The sequence below is a fragment of the Astatotilapia calliptera genome, chromosome 1 (genome assembly GCF_964374335.1).
Source record: "Astatotilapia calliptera chromosome 1, fAstCal68.1, whole genome shotgun sequence".
NCBI lineage: Eukaryota > Metazoa > Chordata > Actinopteri > Cichliformes > Cichlidae > Astatotilapia > Astatotilapia calliptera.
Genome location: NC_137422.1, coordinates 29142967 through 29169207, shown reverse-complemented (window position 1 = coordinate 29169207; position 26241 = coordinate 29142967). Strand labels below are relative to the sequence as shown.

At 39.8% G+C, this 26241-nt stretch overlaps 1 protein-coding gene across 2 annotated transcripts in view; it reads right to left on the bottom strand.

Moving 5' to 3' along the window:
- Window positions 1-3912: 3912 nt before the first annotated feature.
- Window positions 3913-26241, bottom strand: part of tln2a (talin 2a) — a 102383-nt gene continuing 80054 nt past the window's right edge. For both annotated transcript variants that reach the window (XM_026172046.2, XM_080299909.1), the window contains exons 37-58: window positions 25929-26090; window positions 25535-25675; window positions 25241-25422; window positions 23932-24064; window positions 23258-23359; window positions 22515-22685; window positions 20421-20567; window positions 18556-18657; window positions 17865-17984; window positions 17190-17336; window positions 16271-16437; window positions 15400-15583; window positions 15101-15226; window positions 13817-13933; window positions 13398-13583; window positions 12996-13103; window positions 12699-12804; window positions 11951-12075; window positions 8017-8205; window positions 7738-7920; window positions 7368-7493; window positions 3913-6809 (exon numbers count right to left, since the gene is read on the bottom strand). In XM_026172046.2, coding sequence (XP_026027831.1) covers window positions 6681-6809; window positions 7368-7493; window positions 7738-7920; window positions 8017-8205; window positions 11951-12075; window positions 12699-12804; window positions 12996-13103; window positions 13398-13583; window positions 13817-13933; window positions 15101-15226; window positions 15400-15583; window positions 16271-16437; window positions 17190-17336; window positions 17865-17984; window positions 18556-18657; window positions 20421-20567; window positions 22515-22685; window positions 23258-23359; window positions 23932-24064; window positions 25241-25422; window positions 25535-25675; window positions 25929-26090 — 3153 coding nt within the window. In that variant the 3' untranslated portion in view covers window positions 3913-6680. The remainder of the gene's footprint in view (window positions 6810-7367; window positions 7494-7737; window positions 7921-8016; window positions 8206-11950; window positions 12076-12698; window positions 12805-12995; window positions 13104-13397; window positions 13584-13816; window positions 13934-15100; window positions 15227-15399; window positions 15584-16270; window positions 16438-17189; window positions 17337-17864; window positions 17985-18555; window positions 18658-20420; window positions 20568-22514; window positions 22686-23257; window positions 23360-23931; window positions 24065-25240; window positions 25423-25534; window positions 25676-25928; window positions 26091-26241) is intronic.

Below are 26241 nucleotides of genomic sequence, written 5' to 3'. Positions count from 1 at the left end.
TTGGAATCTTGGTGCTTGGACAGCACCTGCTGGACTCTGTCCATGACCCCATACTCTTTACAGTCTGACTTTCAGAAGAGAGGCATCAAACACTTTTTAAACAAGCAAAGCACAAGCTCACCAAATGATTCACTGATACTGTATTTGATAAACCACAATTTTATTATGTGAATGATTGTTAGTTCACATGCTTAAAGAAGAGATTACAAGATCATTAAATAATTATGGTAAAATCTTGATGTTTTTAATTCTCTCCCTTTATCTCTGTGATGTACCTTTGCATTTTATTTTGTTGGTGATCTGGCCTGAAATCCTTCCTGTGGAGCTTTATTAAGGCAGTCAGCTGTCACTGTGTTGTCATTCTGCCATGTGTTTGTGGACAGTTCAGCAGCCAGGCAGGCATACCAGTCATACACAGAGATCAGAGAGGCTCAGGGTGCAATCCATGTCACCCTAGCACCCTGGATAGATAGAGAGACGAACATCGTCACATTATACCTGTCCAACAAATAATGATTTCTTCAGGTTAGGTTAAGGGAATTTGAATCATGAGACAGAAATGTATTAATTTGATAATTAAGAATGATGTATTTTTTATTTCTTCTGATTTTAGCAAATATCGCTATTTTCCTCCATGGCCTTGATACACAGACAACATTTTCAGCCATTTTGCTATCAGCCAAAGTGATCATTTTCTTAATCACTTGGGTCCTTTTGACCTTTTGTTTTTACCACCAGACCTAAAATTAGCAGCACCATGGCTCAGTGTTTAGCACTACTCCCTCACAGCAAGAGGTTCCTGGGTTTGAACCTTCTGTGTGGGGGTTTGTACATTCTGTCATGTATGCATGGGTATGCACTAAAAGATGCATGCTCAGTTAATGGTTCCTGTCTGGGTCCAGGACACACATAGATAATTAATCCGAAAAGTTTCAGTTCAAAAAAGACTTTTAAAAAATGTCACTAGTTAAATTATATATTAAATGAGTGCTGTCAAACCTGTTAAAGCTTTAAGGCAGACAGGTGTGATAACTGAATCAAACCTCAGTGTTTCCAGAAGTCCCTACATGCAAAGAAGTGCATGGCCTTGTTACCATTATGTCGCAGTCCTGTGAAGAGCCGCATGTGAACTTTAAATGCTGCATGTCTGTGAAGGTTCTCAGTCATCCAGATCATCGTAGTCAAAGGAGCTTGCAAAGAAAAGCGTCTGGACTTCTTTAAGTTGCTTGAAGACGTTTCACCTCTCATCCGAGAAGCTTCTTCAGTTCTAAGGTCAAATGGTGGAGAGTCTGGCTGATTGGGACCCACACCCAGTTTCACACCTTGGCTCAGGCGATTAGAGGATCATCAGGGGGTCCTTTTGTCCCTCTGTGGGGGGTCACTCCCACTAGGTTTATATCTGGGACTCTCCACCATTTGACCTTAGAACTGAAGAAGCTTCTCGGATGAGAGGTGAAACGTCTTCAAGCAACTTAAAGAAGTCCAGACGCTTTTCTTTGCAAGCTCCTTTGACTTTAAATGCTGCAATTTCATTTCATTAAGTGGTGATTGCTAAAGACCTGTTTGCTGTTGCGAGGCGCTCATAAATCTAAGCACACTATGATTGAAAGATCAGCCGGGCTTATGCGCCATCTTGTAATTGACTTCTTTTATTTATGTACTTTTGTAACGCCAAAGGTATTCAGCAGTGTTTTTACAGTTTGGTGTCAGACCACAAATATAAACTTCATCACAGATCTGTTGAGACAGCTGTGTAAGGAGCTCCCTGACAAACAAAAATAATAAAATATGGGAGTCTGGTGATGATATCACTGTGAATGTCTAGACTGGAATTTCTCACTTCCTCCTCAATAATTAAAAGATACCCACACATACTGCTGGCGTTTCACTTAAACCTGGTGAGACAAACTTAATGAAGCTCATCAAAAGGGTTTAGACAGATTCACATGTGAGGCCGTGCAAATGAAGGAGTGTGTATGAGTGTGCAGCGTTCTCATCACGGTAATCCATTTTAGTGCATCGGTGGAATAACGCCACAAAAACCAGCTGATCTGACCCTAATCTTTTTATTGAAAAGAAAAGGTGAACGTGAGGTAGTGAATGTAGAGAGATGGGATGAAAGAGCAGATGAGAAGAAGGAGATCAAGATGCCGTTTGTCCCCAAGGCACCGCTAACTAACGACGGGTAATCTTACATTGAGCACAACTGAAGCGTCAAGACTTGCTATATAGCATGCTGTAGTCATCAGTAACTGTAGCTGACTTCAATTATAATTAGATTTAGGACATAAAAATAATGGATGAGCTGTCTTCTATCACCTGCTTGTCCACATTAAATGCAATGCCCTCGTCCTTTCAGCCAGGGTTTTTGCTGTCTTGTCCACAGCCAACAGGGCCTCTTGTTACAAGTCAGACCCACTGTTAACAGAAATGTTTTAGCAGCTACACAGTTTCAGATTTGTGCCAGATAGAAAAACACGAGGTATTTGCTTTAAAAGCTGATTTAGTGAGAAAATATCAGGGAAAAAAAGGACTCCAGGCTTTAAAACAGTGCCAGGAGCAGCTGTGTCACTGCAATTGACTTTGCCTCCTCAAATTTTAGTGCTGGACAAATTTAGCATAGGCTTCATTTTATAGTCCAGACTCAATATAGAGTCAGGTTTAGTGCTGACTCAGAAATACCAACTTGTCCTGACACAGACACTTAAAGAGACCTTGTTTGTTCGCCAGAAGTTACCCCTCTTGTTATTCACTTAGAGTGGTTTCACATTCTGCAGCTCCAACATCACACATGGATGCAACAGACATGATGAATCTGATGTTCTACATTATCAGCAGACTGTTAAATTCTGCTTTCTGTAAATATGATATCCCAATATAAAAGTCTTACAGTATGCTGGTAATAAACTTCTGGTAGAGTCCTTATATAGCATGATACTGAACCTCAGTGCATTTTAACTACACACTAAAACGAGTTCTTGACACACAGGATTAAACACTGCGTGGTCAAAGTTGAACGTGATATGTTTAAATTAGAAATTATTATTATAATTATTATTAATGGTCAAGAAGTACACGTACGATCTTATTCTCACCTAATTTGGTTAAAGATATTTTAATTTATGACGCCTTTGATTCAATGTGTGTTCCAGATAAATATTATTATTATTGGCAGAGGGTTTTGCCAGAATAGAAGTGCAATCTTGGCAGCCAGTAATGATCTACGTGTGATCAGAGTTCTCAGATATATTCAGAGATAAACCATCAACAAGCTATATGACAAATTGGAGTAACTTCAGTACTTCAGTTTCTTTTCACAATAATCTTGTACTTTACAATTGAAACTAGAGTAAACTTTAGCCCACAAAAAATATTTTTTTGTTTCATAATGCAAATGTTTCTATTGTTACTGAACCTTCCTTTAAACAGTCAGAGAATAGAGATCCAGTGCATTTTACAAAATGTTTTAGTTTCTTTCAATTTTGTCCTCACTAAAAGCCCAAATGGACCGTTTCTGAGGACAGACTTTGGTGTCAGTTGTCTCCAGGAAGCTGCACTTTCAGCATACCAGCGAAAAAGATGTTTCGAATGTGAGGTTTTAGCAGTTGAGGTTAATTCTAAGTATTAAAAGTTTCTTTTTATTTACAAGAATATTGGAAATTATATGCAATTTTAGAAGTCAGAAGCCCTGCATGGTGTAACAATCACTCATGCACTCTGGATATAGCTGCACGCTCCCATGAATTGTGGAGTTTTATTATATCTATCACTCTATATATACACATCTCTCTCTATATATATAGTCTATATAAAGTCTGCATTTCAGTTACATATTGGCTCTTTGGTTTTGCAACTATACAGAAACTTGCAGATCTGACTGCGTGCACATTACAAGTAAAACAACCACACACATTTTTATTACATTGAAATGCTTTATTTTCAGTGAATACAAAAAATAGTTTTTATCGAGGCCAGATAAATATCTTTTATATTGTATGTTATCATTTACTTTTATTGTAGCGAATTCCTAATTTTATTTCTGTCAAGGGAAGGGGGCGAAAACCAAAACAAAACATACAGAACACTTCAAATTGTCCACAGCATTGAAAATGAATCACAACATCTTAATGGTGACAGATATATCGAAATGTTCTTATCACATGTTTCGTTCATAGTTTTAAAAGCACAAGGAAAGAAAGCCCACCCATAAGATTTCAGTGACTTCATAACACACAATAAAGCAGTCGACAGGCTCACGTGTCCAGTCTGTCGTCATTTAGAAGCACTGTGGTACATGCCCATGGAATGTGTTCATCCGTGTAATATACATATTCAGTATCTACGGCATACTGATAATACATTTTAAAGGACGACACTTTTTTTTTTTTTTGACTGGCAGACAGTTCCTCCATCATCCCTAAAAGGCCTTGCATGTGGCAGAGAGGAAAATAAAGGGGGTGCAGTTGCTTTCAGCACTTAGAGGAACAGTACGCTAGCGAGTGGGAAATCAAATGTTAACAATCCACAGACATGAACCTACATTTAAAAGAAAAAGAACCAAAAAAAATAGCGTGTCCACTACCTTCTATTGACCACTGAGGTGAAACTGTCACATAAGCAGACCAAACAGTGTATGGGCTACGGACTAAGGCACTAATAAAAACACTACAGACTTGACTGATAAAGCAGTGAACCCACCCCTCGCTTCTCACGCTCACACAAAAAAAAAAACAAAAAAAAAAAAAAACACACACAATGGCAGAAAATGTCTCTGAATTCAGTTCCAATGCTTCAAAACAAACAAACTTAAAGGTGATGGTCTCACGTGGAGGTCTGAAACTATCTGCATCCGAAGCACAAAGCCATGCATTTTCACAGCAGGACCTATTCTCACAATCTACTGTAATATTGAAACAGAGTCCATATAGTAAGACATGTGAACAAAACACATTACAAACAAAAGGTTGTTCTATTGCAGCGAATAGCAAGTTCAGTAACGGAGCACCCAGAACAGGAGAAGGATTAGTGTTGCAGGCTCTTCACTTTCAGGCCATTCATGTTAAAGATTTATTCGTGTATTTATTTATTCATTCATTCATCTTTTAGATTCTGAATTTTGTTGTTTCCCGAATTTAGAAATGTGGAGATAAATAACATCAGTCCCTGGCAGTGATGAATTTTGCTGGAAAAAAATGAAAGAAAAAAAAAAATACTAACATATAAGGACCAAAGTAAATCTGTTGGGACTAATCATCAGGAAAAAGTGCATGCATAGAAGTGGCACTCTGCATGGCATTCGGCTAATTCAACTGATCCCTGGCATCTTTCCAGTTATTCCAAACATGCATTACGTAGTAGTCGGCCTGCAGGGTTACGCAAACTTTTCCATTCTGCACGAAAAGTATAGGCAGAGCTCTGGATTATTACTTTAAGTTTACATGGCAGAAGGGAAGCTAATACTGCCCCCTAAAGCACCATCCATCTTATTGCATCATGATCATATTCTGTTTATACTGTATATAGGTCCCATTACCTGAAATGACAAATAATTGGGGGAAAAAAAAAAAAAGACTTTTGAAGGTCTTTGAAGATATTTGATATCTTGCCAAGAAGCCACCCAGGACTCTGCTAGTGGTAGTAAATAAATGAGACCGTTTGCGACCCTGAAAGAGACCCCTCTCTGCTAAAAATACTCAGGAGTAATAAATATCCATTTTATGGTAACATGCCCTGCGTAGGAAAGCATTTACATGGTAACATAATGTAAAACATTCTATTTGAGTCTTAGAGGCTGCACATGAGGTCCTAAAGTCAAGGGTTGTGACAAACGTAGAATTTCCTGCAAGTTGCATTAAAGAAGTTTTGCACGTGGAGCAAACAAAGAGTATAAAAATGAGAAGAAAGGAAACAAAGACGCTTATATACTGTAACTCTCTACACGAAGAGAGGATTGCCAAAAAAACAAAAAAAACAAACCCCAAAACACTTTCATTGTTGAAATGGCCCAAGAAACATCCATATGCAAAATCTGGCCTTCCTTCATATTAGGTTTTATGGCCACTGAATTAAAGTCAAGTCATGCCACAGTGATTTACACGATTCAGACAGACATTAAGGTGCCAGATTGGGGTATACAGGCAAACATTCATACAATATCAGAGTACCAAGCAGAAATGTTTTTGCTTTCAGGGTGTCGTTGCAGTTAAATGGCTATGTGACGTGAACAGCAATACAATCAGTTCTTCACTTTAAAGTTTATGCACAAGAGCTGCAAATTGTTAAACATTACAAAAATGGCGCTTAAGAACAAACGTGAGAGCACATGTGCTGTTTGAACTAAGCATGTCACATTCTGGTTTAGATCACATCAGTTTGAAGTAGTTATACGCTAGGACATGAAGGAGTTCTTCAGGCGATCACCACAATCTTTTTGTTGTTTTCACAAAGTAGTCAGTATCACGCAGTAGTTTTTAATACGTGCTAGAAGATGACCTTACATGTTGTCAGTGGTGTTCAATGCAGACCTGGGTTTGTTAATCAGTCACAACTTATCTGGATTCACTGGAGGACGGCGTACCGGTCCAGGTGTGCCATTAGCAGGATACAAATATGCACACAAAAACAGATGTGCTCTTCACACTGGTGCAAGCGTACATAGCAGCAAAGGTGAGGCTGAATAACTAGTTGCTGTCCTCTCGCAGTTCGCTGGGCAGGAACTTGTACTGCTGCTGCCTTATTTGGGCCAGTTTCTTTCTGGCTTCTTCCAGCTCTCTCTCCTTTCTCAGCATCTCTTCCTGGGCGGCAATGATCTACACAGACAGTGAGGAAACTTTTATGTCAGAGCATATATCATTTTAACCTTTTTTAATACACACACGACCCAAAACCTGCAAAATATGTAATTGTCGCAATGTAATCGCAATTTTTAGAACATTTACTACCTCAGTGTCTTTATGCCTTATGTTTCTGTGTGTTTATTGGTTGTATGGTCTAACTTAAGATGTGTGTGAATGCACTTGTGTACAAAAACAGGGGATTTGAATTCCATGTATTGACTGAAGAAGACAAAAATCTTTTCTGAGAACACTGACAACCATCAGGAGACGTGAAATAATTAACAAGTAGAGGGCATTTCAATAGCTTGTCAGCATTTTTCAGCAGCATCAAATCAATAATTGCCCAGCAGTGCTGAAGAATGAGAAACTGAAATTATTTGTAAAGCTGGTGACTAGAGATGTGTGAACCAGTGGATATGAAGGACAAATTTCACTAACAATAAAACTGCTAAACACACCAGAATGAACAGATTAATTTTTTTAATGCAACAGAAACTGGTTTCAAAATTAAATGCTGCTTAAAAGCATTACCTGCGCAATTCCACCCACAAACTTCGTCTTCACCACCACGTTGTCTTCATCGGATTTTTCAAATGCTGCCTTCTGAGCTGCCCGCACCAAATTGTCAGATGCTTTCTTCACTGCATTTCCAGCGATCTAAAGGGCAAATACATCATTTACAGAACAGAACAACAACATAAAAACAAAAATATACAAGTACTAGCAGCTCAAGATGAGAAAACTACGGTGTTTGACTAAAAGCAATCAGTTCCTTTTAACTGGTGCAAAGACGAGCATAAACATTTTCTAATTAAATGCACACCTGTAAAGTAAAAAGCTATTGAAGATGATCGCTAATCCTCTTCATATCAACGCTTTTAAATTAACCTGCTGTGTTTACCTGCAGTCTCCTCATGGCCTCAGAGTCTTGGTCAGCCTTCACCTTACAGGCCACCAGCAGCTGAGCAGTAGAGGCTGCCACCTGTTTGGCTGAAGAGATGAGTTTCTCCTCACTGGCGTGACCCTGCACCGAGGCATTAGCTGCCTCACACAGGTTGCTAGTTGCTGCTGCTACCATACGTGCCTGTTCATGAAAAAATAAGTTAATTTATTTAAAGTTAATTTCTGGCAGATGTGATTGTAACCTGTGTAAAACAACACTTTTCACTCCAGCACTTACAGCAGAGATCAGCCCCTGGGACCACTGTCCATCATCCACAGCATTTGCAGGGACAGAGCCCACTTTCCCCTGAGCCACCAGCTCTCTCTGGGCAGCTGAGGCTGATTTAACCAAAGCACTGGTGGCTGCAGCAATGGATTTAGCTGCCTCTAGGATCTGCTCCTCAAAGTTCAGGGTCTCGTCTGCTTGCTGAGGGAGAAGAGAACCATTCAAATGATTAAGTCTTTCGCCAGGGTGAAATTTAAAGAAATATCAAAGTTGATTAATCCTCTACTCAAACTGAAGTACTTATCACTGGAAACAGATGAACTTTGGATTTATTACTCTGTTGAATAACATTTTGTATGCACATTTTTAGACAGGACTTGATTGATCATCAGTGACCAAGGCTGGGACACTTGGTAAGAGAAACAAAATGATGATTCATCCAGATACAGAGCTTCTTCTCAAACTGCAAGAGCTGATAAGGAGCTACATACAACAACATCAAGCAAGACTCTATAGAAAGCATCCTATTATACTCATCTGCTTTTTTCTTTTCTTTTTCTTTTAAACACATACGCACACACACTTTTCACACAAACACATTCACACTACATGTCTGTAGACAGAGCGGGACACTGTAGGAATATGTTTGATATATAGTTGGGACTGAATAACAACCTAATATATCAAACATATCAGACAGAGCCCTGCAGAGAAGGCCTCCGGTGGTGGGGGCAGGCAGGGAAGGAATAGGGAGGGCGGGGGGTTAACTGGGAGCTAGAAGACACAGACTGGGACAGGCTTAAGCTAGAACTACAATGAACTAACACAGGTGGCTGGATCGGTGGCAGGGTGGGTGGTGGAGGAGTGGGATGAACAGGAGGGAGGGCACAGTAAACATGATGGTGTTTGAATCGATCTGAATGAAGACAATATTATGTATAGTATCATGAATTTTAGTGAGTTTGTCAATATAACAAGTGTCAGCTACAGAGATCACATTAATACTTCCATGAACATGAATATGCAATTATATATATATACATATACATATATATATATATATATATGCACATATGCGCACAGTACTGTGTAAGACTCTTGAGCCATCCCTCATTTCTTCATAACTTGCACGAAAATAGAAAATGGGTGGAAACGGGTTATTGAATTATGTAATTTAGTTTGGACAGTTCTAATGAGGTTATGACCGCCTTTATTCTTCAGCACAGCCTGAACTCTCTTAGGTAAGCTTTTCTGTAATTTCTTTAAATTCTCTTCAAGAAAAGTTCTTCAGTCTCTTCTTTGGATGTTGGCTGCCTTTTGTTTTCTGTCCAGATGAGACAACACTGTTCCAAAAATGTTGAGGTCCGGGCTCTGGGGAGGCCAGTCCATGACGCAGTTTCCCATTGTGTGGTTTCTGTCCAAGTATGGTTTCACTGCATTGGCATCGTTTCGGGAATCATTGTCATGCTTTATTCCTGGTATTGCATGATGGATCACAATTCTGCATTCATAATTCCATGAGTTTTGACAAGGTGGCTTACTGTTGTGAATTTCTCTCCTGACCTCTGTACATACATAGTTTGGCATACCTCAGCCGTTCATCCTGGTTTCCCTTCGTTAAGAATGGCTTCTTGACAGCTACCCTTCCACTGAGACCATTTCTGCTGAGGCTTCAGTGATCAGTAGATCAATCAACTGAAGGTCCAGATGCATCTCTCAGGTTTTGTGTCAGGTATTTGCTGGATTGCTCTTCATTACTTAAGACATTACTTTCAGATACTCTCCATCTGCTGTAGACAATTTTTAGGACAATTCTTCTGTCCTCCTCTTGTCCAGTTTCCTCAATTTAAAACAGTGCCAGTGTTTTGGGAAACACGTTTTTGTAAAAATACTATTTTATACCTGTCAAAATTTGTCTTTGGCATTTTTGTAGATTCAACTAAAGAAATGGGGACAAATGGAAAATTGGAGGCCTCATCTCTTTAAAATTGGAAACATCCTGTCTGAGAGTGATGCAGAAAAACTTCTCTGAGCCTTGTTCTGCCAGAGGTTTCTTCCTGTTAAAAGGGAGTTTTTCCTTTCCACTGTTGCCAAGTGGTTGCTCAAATTGGGTTGTTTGATTGTTGGGATTTCTATAACGCACCTTGAGGCGACACCTGTTGTGATTTAGTGCTATGTAAATAAAATTGAATTGAACAAACTACAAGTTTGTGATAAGCGGCAAATAATAAAGTGCCTCAAGATACAACTAGAAATTGGTTCGTGTCTGTTATGTGTAGACACAATTCAGATTCATCATTTGACTTATGCAAGCATAAAAAATGAGTCTAATTCATAGGTCAATGTTAAGCAGCTTAAAAAAGTCCTCTGAAAATTGTCAGGTTTCAAGACTGGCCAGAAAATAAACAAAGAAAAACTTTGAAAACCTGGAGAACTATAGCTCAAGATCAGTTAAGAAAAATATAAGCCAGGCTGCTTCTCTGAAGCAAAATTTAAAGAAATAAGGGATGGCTCAAGATTTTTGCACAGTTCTGAATACAACAGCTTTACAGACAGGACAAGCGATAGAGCACCCTTTCAGTAATGCAACAAAACAAAATGTGCTATTTTGTTACCGTAAAATTGCTCCTTGTACAACTTCCAATAATAACACTGAAACTTGGATATAAACCACACAAAAAGATGTTTACAGGCATGCACAGAGCACTGTTTAGGATATACTTGAACGTATTCCTACAAAGCTCATTTATGTAATGTACAGAGCTGTAAACACTCTGCAGTCCAAAGATCAAAATAAGAAGTTTTATCTAAAAGTCAACAAATCACTTGGCAGTTACAAGGATGAGCTGTAATCTGAAAAGGTGAAATATTTAGCGCTCCGATCAAAGTGCACTCTACTCTAAATCACTAGTTTTTACATTAAATAAACTAACACATGTCCACATTACAGCACTGGTTGGCTTGTTGTTAGGTGCTTGCTGGGCAACATCATAATATCAGGTGTTTTACAGTGAGACTATCAACCACATCCAATAACATTTCAGATGCCTCCTGTGACTCTTTGCAGAGGACCTGACCTTTTATTGGTCACCATTAAATTTTTGCTATATAAAAAGCATTTAAGCAAGCTGTAACAGTAAAATCACACACACAGTCAATAATAATGCTATGATAAACAAAGCGATTACAATAGGTCCTTCACACACTAGTGCTCGGGCCATAATAACACTCTAGAGGTTATCATTTTTAGGCAATGTGTGTATATTTTTACTTTTAACAGTTACATTGTTATGTTGGTACTTTTTAATAAAACAATTTTAATTTGGTTACCTGATAAAATTAGCACCAAAGTACTCCAGCTCACTAATCTATAATCTATATTATAGAAAAGTTAGATTATCATTTTCTTTTTAGACTTAACATTCACTAAAATTGTAAAGATTTAACTAATGTGGGCAGCAGGGGATCCTGAGGGGTTTGGTTACAGGTCTTTTGTAATGTTTTTGCGGTTTATTCCCCTTTTTGCGTCTTGGAAACAACTCTCTCTTTATCTTCAAAATAATATTTAATGATTTTAAAGTATTTTAGCTGCTCATCACATCATCTTTAAAATTCCATATAAACATCACCTATAGCCATTAGTAAATGGATTGTTTAGGAATGATTTTCCATTCATTCTTTAAATTTTCAAGTCAGGACATTTTCTTGTAACAGAGTATTTCTATCCGCACATCATCTATCATGATGAAAGACTTTTATGAGCTTCATGATGAATATTTCTTCTTTATTTCCAGAGACTGCTGACAGAAACAATATCTTAGAAAGCTTTAAACTGTAAATAAAATGGAAAAAGGCCTTTTGACAGGTTGTCTTTCTCTTTAACATTATGTTGACACGATTATCTCCTTCACCTCTCTCCTCATTTATTCACCATACAGTCACCCACCTTTGGCTTGGCTCTGGGTTTGAGTTGCTCGAGCTTCTTAGCTGCTGCTTCGATGGACGCCGCTGCTCCGAGCAGCTCCGTCTCTGCGATCACTGTTGGATCCTCGGGATCCACCCACTCTGAACCTGAGGCAGGCAAGCACACCCATATTCATGAATAAGATTTGAATTTGCAAACAGGATTTTATTAATGCTTCACAAAGCAGTGTTTTGACCGAACATGCTTCACGCTGTGATCCAAAGAAAACAAGTACACCGTGACCACACACAGGAAAGTGTGCCATGTATCTTCACATCCCATGCATAGTTGACAACAAACCATCATTCACTGCGATGGAGACAGAGTAATGGAACATAAAAGAAAGCATGATGGATAGAGCAGATGGATGTAACTGAGAAGCCTGAGAGCAGCTGGATTTGATGAGATTAAATAAAATCGATGTTAGCGCTGAGGAGAGAAATTATTTAAGAGCTCACAACTGGCACAGAACAGAAAACGGCCCTAACTTACCTCCATCTGTAGCAAGAGAAGGAGGACAGGAATATTACCAAATGTTTGAGTAAATAAATATTTTTTTCTGTTACATGAGCTTTTTAAAAATACATTCTACTATTAATAGCAATATAATATTTGTTGGGATCTTTATTAGAAAGTAAATAAAAGCTTTACTCATATGTATTTGGGTTTATTGCATGACATCTCAAAAGGACTCCTTGTGTAACATGTGGTGATGCACTGTGTGCATTACCTTTCATGGCCTCAGCAGTCTGGATGAGCTCTGTTACTGCTCCGGCTACTCGCTTGGAACAAGCTGCCAGATGCTGCTTCTGCTCTGCAGTAGGCTTCTGCAGGACCTACAAACACATGGGTGCAACAGTGTAAACTTAAAAGAAACTTTTCCTTATTATTTTTTATATATAGATACATAAATAGTGTTGCAATGGTGGATGCTTATATTAAAGATGCTTAAAGTATCAAATAATGAGATTAGCGTTTGTACAAGTCTTTTATTTTTACAGACTTGCTGGTGCAGTATTCAACCTACCAGCAGTACATGTTCCAGTAGGTCAATGTAAGCAGTTGTACACTCTGCTCCGAACATCAGTGCTCTGTTCTTCACCTCCTCACTGACCTCGGGATGGTAGGCTGCTTGCTGAAAGACACAAACACACACTTATAAATTTGTGTGGGGATGACATTTGTGGGTCAGAATTCTAATTTCAGTTTTTGGTTTGCATTTGTAGTGGCAAAAACGATTGATGCTGATGATGCTGGGCTCAGCTTTAAAGATGGAATACCCTGCTTAGCCTTTGCTACCACAACCAAATTCAGATAAGTGGGAAATAATGGGTAGATGGACACATTTTCTTTTTTTTTTGCAACATTTTGGAAGTACCACAATAAATCAAATTTAGACATGCATGACTTGTTTGTGGCAATAGAGCACCTTGCAGGTAGTGAGCATGTCTGACATGGCTTTGCGGCTGACGTTGGCAGTATGGATGATGTCCTCCTGTCGGCCAGAGTTCCCTGCAGCCACCGCTTTAGCAGTTGCCATGGTGATTCCTTTAGTCATGCGAATGAACTCCTCAGGTGTGGTTGTCTTGTTGGGAGCATCCCTGGATTGAAACACCTGTGGACATTTCAGATCACAAACTTAATTCAGGGAATATTAAAATCAATAACTCCTAACTGTGGAAAAAAAAAAACGAAAGATGTTTACTTTGTCACTCATGCGACATTTTCAATAATTACAAAAATATTACTCATCACACTTCCAAACTGATCAGTCCCCTTTCTGAAATGTGTGATGCCACCATACTGCTAACTAACGTTCACAAGCTTAGCCTCTCGACTCGTCCTTACCGACATTTCCTGTTTAATGCACTCGATTGTAGCCTCAAGCGCTCTGGTACCGCGAGTAGCTTCGTCTTCCACAGCTTTGACCGTCTTCAGCAGGGATGTCACATTTGTCACCATCACCTGGAGAAAACAGAGAACATCGTGTTCAGCCACATCCAAGCTCTGAATTAGAAATAGAGGAAGGACAACAGAACAAACCGCAAATGACTGACATTATGGAATATTTAAGACAACAGTCTTATTACTATGATAATATTACCAACGAGGAGGTTCAGTATTTGGTTGTGTTTTTGTAATAAATGTATATGTAGTTGTAATTTATTTTAAAAAAAACAAAAAACGTCTAGGACTGTTTATTTTATAAGTAATTGAGCATATAAACACATCCCCAATCAAGATATTTCACTACACTGGTGGACACAGCCCTGACGATCATCATATATGGGTGACACACTTTTTTAAATATATATATTTCCTTGGCTCATCGTGTCTTCATTTATAGTTTGAACTAATTTAATTCAGATGACATTTCTATAGCTCCGTAATTTCACACTTATGTTGGAACAATGAGAGGACATAAAAACAGAACACATCCAGTTAAAATCAGCTGTAATGCACCATACTGAAAGATAGGGGGCACACAAGCCCCATAAAGGAAAGACTGATTTGTCAGAGTTAACCCCCCCACCACCCCAGCTCCGGTCATAAAATTGTATGTGAGGCATGTTGTGATCTTCAGAGAGACTTCATGACACTCTGTGGTGTTGCTGACTGAGAACTGACTTTTTTTTTCCCAGGCTTTACAGGTTGAGGTGATAATGAGCAGTCGACAGTGTCATCGGTGAGTTATGAGCCGCGACTCTGAAAATTTACAGCTCATGTGTGCCGGAGCAAAGCACTAAGCATAATCATCTTGGTTAGAAGTATTAGACGCTTCCTGCTATCCCGAACAGCCTGACAATTTCCATTACCAAGTCTCCAGTTTAACTATTGTGGGTGATTTTACTGATTAATGACTCGGCCTGAGTAAGGGGAGGATGTCTGCGCATACAGGATGTAGGACGGTGGAATTATTGTCATCAATTTAAACTGATGTCAGTTTCAGTTTTCCATTAGTATAATCAGAAAATATGAACATAAGAGAAACCAACAAAAATCAAATAGATCTCTGATTGTTTTTGTTGAGTAAAATAAAGAAAATTCCAATATCCAGATTTCTATATTCGAGCCCACTGGAGGATGTTAAATTAGATGACAGTTTCAGCACTTGCAGACTGATCTCCTCACCTTCGCAGCGCTCTTTAGTTGGTACATAGATGGATCATCGGCTGCCTTGCCAGCGGCACACTTGGTGGCACTAATGAGCTCACCCAATGCCTTGGCCACATCTTTGACAGCATTTATCAGCACCACCTAGAGAAAGGACAGAAAGACACTGACTAATCACTGCGCAGTCCAGGAAAGCAGAAACACTGAAAGGTTATTGCCAGTCGCAGTTCATAATTCCATAATTCCTCCTATTAAACAGGCACACTGGACAAAGGACAAACAGAAATGAGAGGATTACAAACACAATAATGGTCAACCTGTGTCTCAGGGTCATCAGAGCCAATGCTGGCAGCACCCAATTTGACCACATCTGTGAGCTGGGTAATGGTCTTGGCAGAAGACTGAGCAGCCTGTGCCAACTTCTCCTGACCGGAAGCTGCGCCGGACACCAGCATCTTTGTGTCCTCAACCAGAGCTTTAGCAGTCTTCAAAATGTTTTCCCTGAAACAGAAAAGGAAAGATTAAACAAGGGGGAAAAAGACATAAAAAATCAACTGTGTGAGAACTGCTGTGAAAAGGACACACATATTGCTGCACATCTCTTTTAATATTAAAGGCATTTCTTCATGAAAGCTTGTGCAAACATTAGGAGGATTGCTAAGGTTATATAACAAGTCATGTCAGTTATTCTTTTCCTAAAATTGACAAAAGAGATTATAGCAGCTGCAGAGTTTCTTCTATTATTCTGAGGTAGCTGTGTGAGCAATGCTCGGAGATTAAGTGATTCTGTTTTCTTTCATCGTGTCCCGAGACTGCTTATCTACACTTCAAAGATTCTTCAGTGAGATACAGTGAAACGTCACAAACAACCATCTGTAAGGAACTACAATGATAATTAAGTAATGGAACACGTCTATTCTCTACCCGTTTTGCTGTATTTTTCTTCACGCACTAGTATTTAACGGCGGACAAGTGTGAGAGCAGGACAATAAGAGAAGTGTCACTCTGTGCATTTTTCAAAGCCTTAGGATAATTTATTGTTTCTATCAGCAGAGATTTCCTCCCCGTTCAGCAGGTAATATGTCACTCTGTCAGTCTGGGATGAAAGATAACAACAGGGTGGATTTTAGACTCCTGTTGGGTCTTGTAGAAATGTCTTGCACCACTGGGTGCGTTTCAAGCACTAACCTGTGGTCGGCAAAGGACTCTTCGTTCTCTGCGTTGAGTGTGCCGGCGGACGCAAACATTATTGTGGTATCCAGATCAGCAATGATCCCAGACACAGCAGTGGCTGCTGTAATGCAAGCCTGAGTGCCCTTATTGCCTGCCTGGAGGGCTGAAAGCACCAAAGACACCTGGGGACGTGAGCAGACCATTAACCACACAGGTGAGGATGCTCAGATGAAGGCTTTTTTCGCCCATCTAGGATAGGTTGGTAAATTTTATGATGCACATTAATAAGGACAAACAACTTTGGCAGTTTGCAGCAAAGTAGTGTTACTTTTGGCTCAGTTTGAGTAAAGTATATTTTTACTGGTCAAAACAGAGAAGAGCAAGAGGGGAAAAAATGTCAGTACGTTGCAATGTGCTAAGTCACTGAAATAAGTATGTGTGATGTTTTTGAAGTATTTCCTTCTTATGTGTAAGTGGTATTAAAAACACTGGCACGCTTGAATTATTAGAAATAACAGCTGTGAAAAGCTCAGACAAGAGAAAACTTGATAAGAAAAGTATGATGTGTATAATACATATACATTATACATGCTTTGGAATCCTATAATTAAACCACACACAGATAAAACCCACCAGAGCCGAATCACTTCATGTGAACTACATCGCTAAAAACAATTTTACTCTAACATTCAATGAAAGAACAACACAGAGAGTTCAGAGCGGAACATACTCGGCCAAGCAGAAATATCTGCAGCCTAAAGATGAAGCAAACAAACAATCGACAACAATTAGCCCGATGGGTTTGGGTTAATGGATGGGGGAACTAAGATCAGTAGTGGGCAGAACTATTGTAACAAAACCGGAACAAAATTTAAAAAAGCACAGTGTGTTTTTAATTAAATAAGGCGGTCCCATTTTATTGACAGGACAATACCTTCTCTGTGACTGCACGGGCACAATCAATGAGCTCCCGCTTAGTAAAACTGTCAGACGGGGTGATCTGCAGAGCTCCGGCCTTTTGTACCAGAAAGATGCAGCCGTGACCAAGGTCCTGCACTCGGGTTTTGATCTGGAAACCAATCTACAAACACAAACCAAAGCAAGAACATAAAGGAGTTTTTTTTTTATTATTATTAAAATAATAGTTTAAAAAAAAGTATGTATGTATGAAAAAATGCCACATTTATGTTCCTGGACTAGAGAAGCTTTGCATGATTATACAGGTCATGGTTCAGCCCCTCAGTTCATGTATTGTTTGAAACAAGCTTTTTTTGCTCCATTCCCCTGCCCTTCAAGCCAACTTTCATCTGACTGGCTGCCCTTTGTAAATAAGAATTGAGCAGGTGGATGGAGCTTCTGTGTTCACAATGCACACAGCCAAGAAAAAAAAAAAAAAACATAACAGAGTGTTTAGAGAAGCCTGAAACTAGAGTTTTGATGAAAATTCATCTACAGTAAATATATTTATATATGAATAACAGAAAATAAGGAAGAGCACATTAGGTTCTCTTTAAATCCACAGCAGCCTAAAGGTCACAAAAAGAAAATTCCCATATTGAAGGAGCAGAGCTCTTTTGTAAGTAAAAACTGTTTTCAGAGTCCTCCTCACCTCCTCTGGTTCAGCTGTGTGAGCAGCCAGTCGTCCCTGAACAGCGAGCTGGCTGTAGTCCACAGTCACCTGTGATGCCAGGGCTCCCAGCTCATCTGGACAAGTCACTGATTTGGTCATCTGATAAATGGAGGGAAAAAGAAATTCGGCACTAAAAAAACCCAGATTAACTTTTCTTCAACAAACTATCAAAAATCATTAACTCATAGTAAAATCAAGGCTATGATCACAAGGTTACCAAAGTGATCAAATGAGAGGACGAAAGTAGAGATGTGACAAATGGAGAACATTAAAATAAACGAGGGACTGCAGGTGGATAAATAATTTTAATCAGATCTTTGGATTCTCCCAGGTAGATAAAATCATTAAGTCTGTCTCACTTACTAACTACGCTATGAAATGCTGTGAAGTCAAAATCAATTTTTCTTTTATAAATGAGCTTGATTCGCTTCGATTTAACCGACTAGTCATCTCACAAAGATGGAGAATTAGGACCACACGACAGGACAATTTCTACTAACCGCAGATGGCTGATAAACTACAACATCAAACCGTGGATTATCAGAAAAAAGCTTGATTTCAGAATTGACATGTAAATCAAAGTATTTCGTTTATAATCAACAATAACCCAGTCGTAGGTCACAGGTGTACTTCAGGAACAAAAATCTTAAGAGTTATTTTGAGAGCTTACCATTTCCTGAGCAGTGACAGCAATGGCTTTAGAGTATTTCACCATACTGGTCTGGTAATCCACAAATGAGCCCTCAGGTTCGGGTGGTGTACCTTCATCCAGCTAAGGAAAAACACACACATCAACACACAGTTAAATTGCCACTGCATTTTTTCATTTTAGGCACGATCGGTTTGTCCTTCGCGAAAGGAACAAACATCTTCAAACGTGAAGGAAATCAATTTTTCAGCTCTTTAACTTGTAATGGCACGTTACATCTAATCTACCCTTCAATTATACCAATTTTGTCAGGTGTGCAGGCATCAGCAAACCGACATTAATGCAGCTTTCTATTCAGGGAAACCCTCTGTATGAATGATAAACACTCATTATGAATTATGCACTCTGTAATTACAGCTTTAAAACCGCATCAACCCCAAAAACATTTGATCATCAGCTTGCAGTTCAAACATTATACGTTTCTAGCATTTCTGCCAAATTAGACTACTTGTAATATCACGGAAAAGGCAGAGAAGACAAAAGAGATTCCAGAAAAACATGCTGGTACTGCAAGATAGCATAATACTGCAAGTGCATGATGTTTGCACCTCCTGCTGATAGAAATAATACGTTAAAATCTGCAGCCTCGACTAGGTGACTCAAAGTTAATCAGAAAAGCTGTTTAAATCGCCGCTGCTAAAAACCACAATGGAGGGTGACCATTACGCCAATGGGATTATTGGGGAGGATTATCCCCATTTAATCAACTGCACTGACTGACACGCAGACAAAACACGCACCTGCATGCTCAACATGTACTAAAAATGAACCATTTTCATAAATTATTCATGACATGCCACACAAAGTTGATGCAAAGATGCTGTTCCCTCTGGTGAAGCCACACTCCTGAGACGCTTCTTCACCTTTGCAATGCTCCTCACTCAGCACGGTAAGGAGAAATATAATTAGCTGATGCTAGCTGCTGCCTGTACTCGAGATAAAAGGCTTTTTCTTGGTTTTCAAGCCAATAGTTTCACTGTTAATTGGAAAGATAGGTCAAATTATCTGACTCCGAGTAAGAATGGCTGCGTTCACAGTCAATGTTCCTTTGCTTCAGTTGCTCGTGATTTGTATTAATATGTTAATCAGTGACTTTTAAATGACGCCTGGGAAACATTATGGTTGTAATCAAGATGTTACACAGAGCAACGGGAAGTCATGGGTCAAATGAACACAAGAAAAGAATAAAACTTTAATTAGATGCTGATTGCTCTGTAACATTTGCTTCCATAAGACAACTTCTGTTATGGCTATTAACTTTTAATCCATTTACCACACACTCAGTTTCTTTATAGCATTCTGGCTTCCGTAGGTGGGAAATCTTTCAAAACAGGATGTTTCCCACTACGCAGGTTTAAAAATTCATACTAAAATGGACTCTAACTGTGGAATAAAATATCAAGTTGCTGCATTTTTAGTTTTTAGTCTATGTTTAATTTTCCATGCCTGTTTTGGATGTTGGGAACAGGGTGGACAGCAGGTGGTTTTGCTCATTGTAAGATAATGTTGGATGATGTATTATCTGACTAGCAGCCATGCTGTCTTGCAACACAAATGAAGACAGAATAGAGCTGTCAATCACCACATAGTTGGTGATGAGCTGAAATAGATGATGGTGAAAAGCAGACAATCGCTGATGCGGACAAAGAGCTTAAAGGTGGAGGTTTGTTTGTTTTTTTAGAGCTGCAGTAATGTCTGTTATTTATGAACCAGAGAGTGCAATTAATTTAACCAAATAAAACTCTAAACATATCTTTAAATTGGTGTAGATGTTATTCTGTGGCTTCTGATCCAAATGACGACACACTGTAACCGGCTGCACTCACCTTGGCCATGGCATCTGCGATCGACTCCACCATTCCTCCCACCATTCCCACCTCACTGGCAGCTTCATTAAGTGTCACCATGATGTCATCAACCGCCTCCTTCATGAGCTGAGCTGCCTCTGCTATAGCATCATGGGTATGGGATGCCTGTGAAATGTGACATAGCACAAGCACATGTGAAATACACGCACCCCCATTTTCAGAGGTTTAAAAATGACCTTGTCAAACTAACCCATATATCAGGATATCAGGATTTATTTGCCTTTAGTAACATTTAGGTTTTTGCAATATGTATTTGGAACATTATCCATTTGCACTGAAATCGAGTCACTTCTGCAGCGTTTGGCTGAATCTGAGCAGAGAGTATAGCTCTGTACACTATAAACACTAGCAGCCATGACATACTAGTACCCATGCATGTCCATGTCATAACATCGCCTCTAGCGTGTTTGACAGATAATGTGGTATGCTTTGGATCATGAGATTTGTTGGATGTGGACTAGCATGAGGCGAGCGCCATTTGCCCATCATATTATGGCCAAATACTGCGTTTTTACCTGAGGTTATTCCTACAACTTATAGCTCTATGAATCTGAGCTTTTGTCACCCCACTTTTCCATCTGAGGAGCAGAGTAGGCTGTATTCTCTATGTCTGGTGCAGTGTTTCCTACCTATATTGACGATACTCAGTGTGATGAATTGTTGGTCTGCTTAGTTAATCCATCCAGAGGTAGATCTCCGTCTAAACAGAGGCTCTCCTACCGGATTATGGAGTCCATCTCCCTGGCATATGGTACAAAGGGACTCTCTTTTTTCCTCAAAGTGTGAAAGCACATTGCACCAGAGGAATGGCATCCTCATGGGGTCTTTTTACAGGTATTCCTGTGAATGATGTTTGTGCTGCAGTTACTTGATCATCACTGCACACTTTTGTTTGGTTCTATCATTTGGACCTGGCAGTCCCGTCAGTGGTTCATTGTGTCCTCTCGGCTGGATCTACCCTGCAGTCGGATGATGGTGGTCTGACTCTGGTTCAGCAGCTGCTTTGTGAGATGTATATATATTTGATACTATGTGTGTACAGAGTGAATTGCCTGAAAGGGTACAAACTGTTCTGTCCTCAACTTCTGTTCCCTGAAGGAGAGGAATTAGATACACCGCCATTGTGCAGCTGGGCTCGGTGAAGAGCGGCTATCAAAACTGAGGGATGACTGTGATGATAAGGGTGTATTATATGCAGGCAGGGCCTCACATATGTCACATATCGTTTGCATTAATGGCGTGAACAGAAGTGTCTTCAACCAGGAAGTGTTATATCTCATCCTATATGTGTTATATCTTCTTCAACCCCTTCAGGGAACAGATGTTACTGACATAACAGTTTGTTTCTTTCCTCCATTTGGTTTCATCTGTCCAAAGATTTTTCTTTTTTATTTAGAGATATACAAAATCTTGTCTCTGAGTGTAACCAGTGGTTTGCACTTTATTGTAAACCCTCTTTATTTCCATTCATTACAGTTTTTGAAGACAATTATGTGCTTACCAAGTGTTCAAGAATTGGTTAGATGCCGTGAAACTGTTTTACTTAACCATGGAAATAATTCTGTAATCAGACCTTTTTGTGCTGCCGAGCTGGTCAGTGTGCATTCATTATTTTAAAGAATTTAGCAGATTATTATTTCTTCTGGGATTATTTACTTGTTTTGTTTTTTCCACCAAATATCTGTAATTCCAAAATGGTTAATGCAGAAATTTTGTAAAACCCTTTTAATTAAAGCTGAAAGTCTCCACTTTAATCGTATTTTGATCAACTGATTAAAACTGTGGTGGCACACAGGCCCGTCTCTCCCTCGTCACGCATGTGTGATACTCTTTTGCTCCCGTTGTTTGGGAGGAGTTAAAAAGGCCTAAATGGTGACACCCTTTGCTCCACCCTTTTGACACATCATTGTGTATCATAAGTGTGCAATAAATACAGTTAATTATACTTGTTGATGCACTGGAAAACTTAATGATGGAGATCATTTTCCAATATGTGTAAAGGAAGCGAAGGAGCACTTTAAACAAGGTGCATAAAGCATAAAATGGTCGTGCCTTTGGGTTTCCTCCACCCTCTTTGGCAGCATAGAGCATTTGCAGAGCCGACTCAGCCAGCGTCTTTGTTTGGTCCAGGAAAGTCATCTGCTGCTGGTGGTCCTTCAGCTTGGACGCCACACCCACGGAGGCCTTGATCAGTGGCTCAAAGTAGCCAGCCAACTGAGTCACCTGAGGTAAAAGAAAAGTTTTTAATGAGTCCAGAGAAACAGCACGAGTCAGCGATATGTAGGCTGAAGTGCTAAGTGTCACATTCACACGTGAAGAAGCACGGTTTCAGAAAATGAGCAGCTTCTCAAATTATTTCAAAATGGTACGGTCATATAAGTGTTAAACCTTTTATACATTTCACTTACTGGGCACAATTTCAGGCCATTAAGCAGACTATTTGGTGTGCAGACAGAATAAAAAAGGAATATGTTGCAGTAATAATCTTCTTTACAACACGTGAAGAAATGCTGATAAGTTTGCAAAGATGGACAGTGACACAGAGCATTCTAGTGGGAGGTGAAAGTTTACTCATATAAAAGTCAAACTAACCCTGCTGCTTGAACAATGCATCAACTTTTTGTTTCAAAAATCACTATTATTTAATGATAGATAATGCTGAGATAATTATAACAGCCCACAGCTAACCTAAACATATAGGCAACACTCCTGCCACTGAATCCTGCTGCTGACAAAGACAACTTTGTTGCTCCACAGTTGCAGTATAATAATAATTAAGGCACTGCCCTATATACCTTGTGTCCTAGTTGGGAAGCTTCGCCCCTGGCAGCAGTGGAAACGGGGTCAATTAAGTGGCCAATTTCCTGCACGGTGGACGTCAGTTGCTCTTGTAGTGCCTGAAGAGAGGAAATAAAAAGAAATTGGTTTTTGTGTTGCTTTTTATGGGAGACAGAGGTGCATTCAAAGAAGGCAGCTGGGACCTGCTAAAAAGCAGGAAACATAACAGAAGGATAACTGCCCTGAGCTACTCTGACTTTTAATATGCGAGCTTAAACTTTTTATTATTTAGCAGGTGCCAAAACTTCCCCATTAAAGCCAGTGTCAGGGTGTTAAACATAAGACTCACATTCTGTCCATACTGTGCTGAAGGACTACTGCAAGAAGAACTACTGCCATTCAAATGTTTTGTTACACTCAAAGACACAAAAGGAAAAGAAAGAAATAATCCCTAGTCTCTCTTGAATGGTCTGAGAGAAGGACAAGGACAGAAAACCTCATTAATACCACTAAAAATAGACTCAAAACCGACAGATTTAGCATACAAAAAAGTGGGAAAAGTGGAAGTGGGGAAAAAGAAAAGGCAAAAGGAGCAGATTAATATCTACGCAAGTAACAAAAAAAACAAATGAAAACACAGACAAAGTTTGTGTCTGCAAAGATTCGGAGCCATCTTCCGATGGCCGCTTACCTCCAGTGAGATGTCGTCTCTGCTGGGTAAGTTCTGGCTGACAGCGGCCAGAGAGGCCTGCTCAATGTCCCGGATACATTTGTTGATGTTATCAATTGACGAATCGCACTCCCGCTGGCCTGGGGCCTTGTCCCTGCAAACAGGAGAGGAGAAAAAGGGAACCAGAAAGACAAAAATGAGTAATGAAGAAAGGAAAAGACCAGAAGAAGAAATGTTAACATTGGAATTATTAAAACACAGACACATTGCAGGATTTCTATCCCCCCCCCCTTTCTCTACTGGCTTCCTCGTCTCATTGATGCTCAGGTCACATCTGCCAAACTGTGGCCTGTAGGGTCTCGTCTCTGCATAGGGAGATCAAGCCAGGCAGCAAAATTAGCTTTGAAGCCTTTGATTTGTCTGTGGCTCCGGCCTCATGGGCAGATTAAGTTCGTTAAACATCCATTTCCATGCACGGTGGCACACCAAAAGTAAGACTAAAATAAAACCTCGTCTCTGTGCTTAATGAGGCTGACAAAGTTATGAGCCCGGCTGCTGCAGGATGCTATGTGTATTCTTTGGCCTGAAATATATCACTGAATTCTATTACACTCCCAGTACTGAATTTGCAGTCTAAAAAGGAAGATGGGCGATAAGGGCATCAGAACTGAAAGCGACGCTAAGCCGGCTACGCATGAATGCTAATGTGCAGATGTTCTGAGACGAATGAGAACCTTAACATTCAGTGTGTTTGGTCTCAGGGAATTAGCCTCTCATGGGCATCAGTTTTGTTCTGATCAAGGTCAGGTACAAAACTGTGTGAAAGAGGAGATTAAAAATGTGAGCTGCACAAAACACAAGTGTACGTAACCCCAGGTTACAGCTTTTGGCTGCCCCCTCTCAAGGTGCTTTATACAGCAATACAAGCAGATAAAAAGGGAGTACAAACTGTGTTACGCACAATTCATCACTGCACGGAAATAGACTACAGTGGTGTTGAAGTGCGATAAATTATTAAACTGGTGATTTGGAGTCTTCCTGGGTTGAAAGGGTTTCACAATCCCTGCCAAATCATGATATTATTTTGTTTTTGTTTAAATTCTGCTGCCCTAGCTGTTTGCCCATTTTCAAACCTAAATCTGAACAGATGATGGCACCAACTTCATATTTATCTAACAGACATGAGCAGTATTGATCTCCTCACCTAACCATCAGCAACAAAGTGAATGTACCTATCACCCAAAATGTCAAAGTGTTCCTTAAACCTTTGCATAAACACTCCTGCTGTAGTTTGTCTTTTGCAAGTCTCACTGAATCATTGTTAACTAACCGGATGGCTGTGATGAGACTCTTGATGGAGTCGGAGACAGTACGAGAATGACCGGCCAGGACGGACCACGTGGGCGGGTCTTTTGGGTTGATAACCAATGAGCGTGCGGTTTTGAGCAGATGGGTGGAGCTATCAAGCATAGACCGTGCCGACTGGAGGATGGGCTCCTGTGCTGCAGAGCCCTAAAGAAAAAACAAACTCAATCTAAATTTTGCATAATTTTCCAAATTTTTCTTCAACCGGTAAACTGTAAAAACGCGCAACAGTCCTGCACTAATGTTAACAGAGCCACACCTCAGTGCTGATTTTAGCGGGCACGCTGGCAAACTCTGGGTTGGAAGCAAATGTTGTCAAGTTTTCAACAGCTTCAATTAGTGGAGCCGTGGCGACTCGACACCTGTTCCTGTTTTCCTCTGAGAAATCACCATCTAAAGCCTGGAAAGTGAGAGAATGGAATTTTAAAAAGGGTGCATGAAACAAATAGCATTAAAACTGACTGTATTAAAGTTATCAAAAGCAAGCGCTGAGAATAAATATTTTAAAAAAGACAGACATATGACATAAAAACAGGGATTCCTCCAGGTTATCACACAAGGAAAAGACAGAAATGTTATGTCTAAGCTAAGTTTATAGCTGTACAATGACAATCAGGTCACAGAGTCAAACTTTTGACAAGATAGAAACATACCTTAATTGTTTTGACCAAGTTGGCAGTGCTGTTGGCAACCTCCTTGGCAGACTGCACAAAGTGCCTCTTGGCAACAGGATTGGTTGTCTTAGAAGAAGCGAGACGACAGGCATTGCACAACGCCGAGGTGTGCTTAGCAACGATGGTGGCTGCTGAGAGAACCTGTAAAACAGTAAAATGGTCAATTGTCAGTGATACTGCAGGCATGGGCAATCTTACAACATAAATTCAGGACAGTATCTGTAGCGATAGATCAGATCAAAGCTGACTACTGGAAATACTAGATTTGATATAAGAGGCCCAAATGTACAGC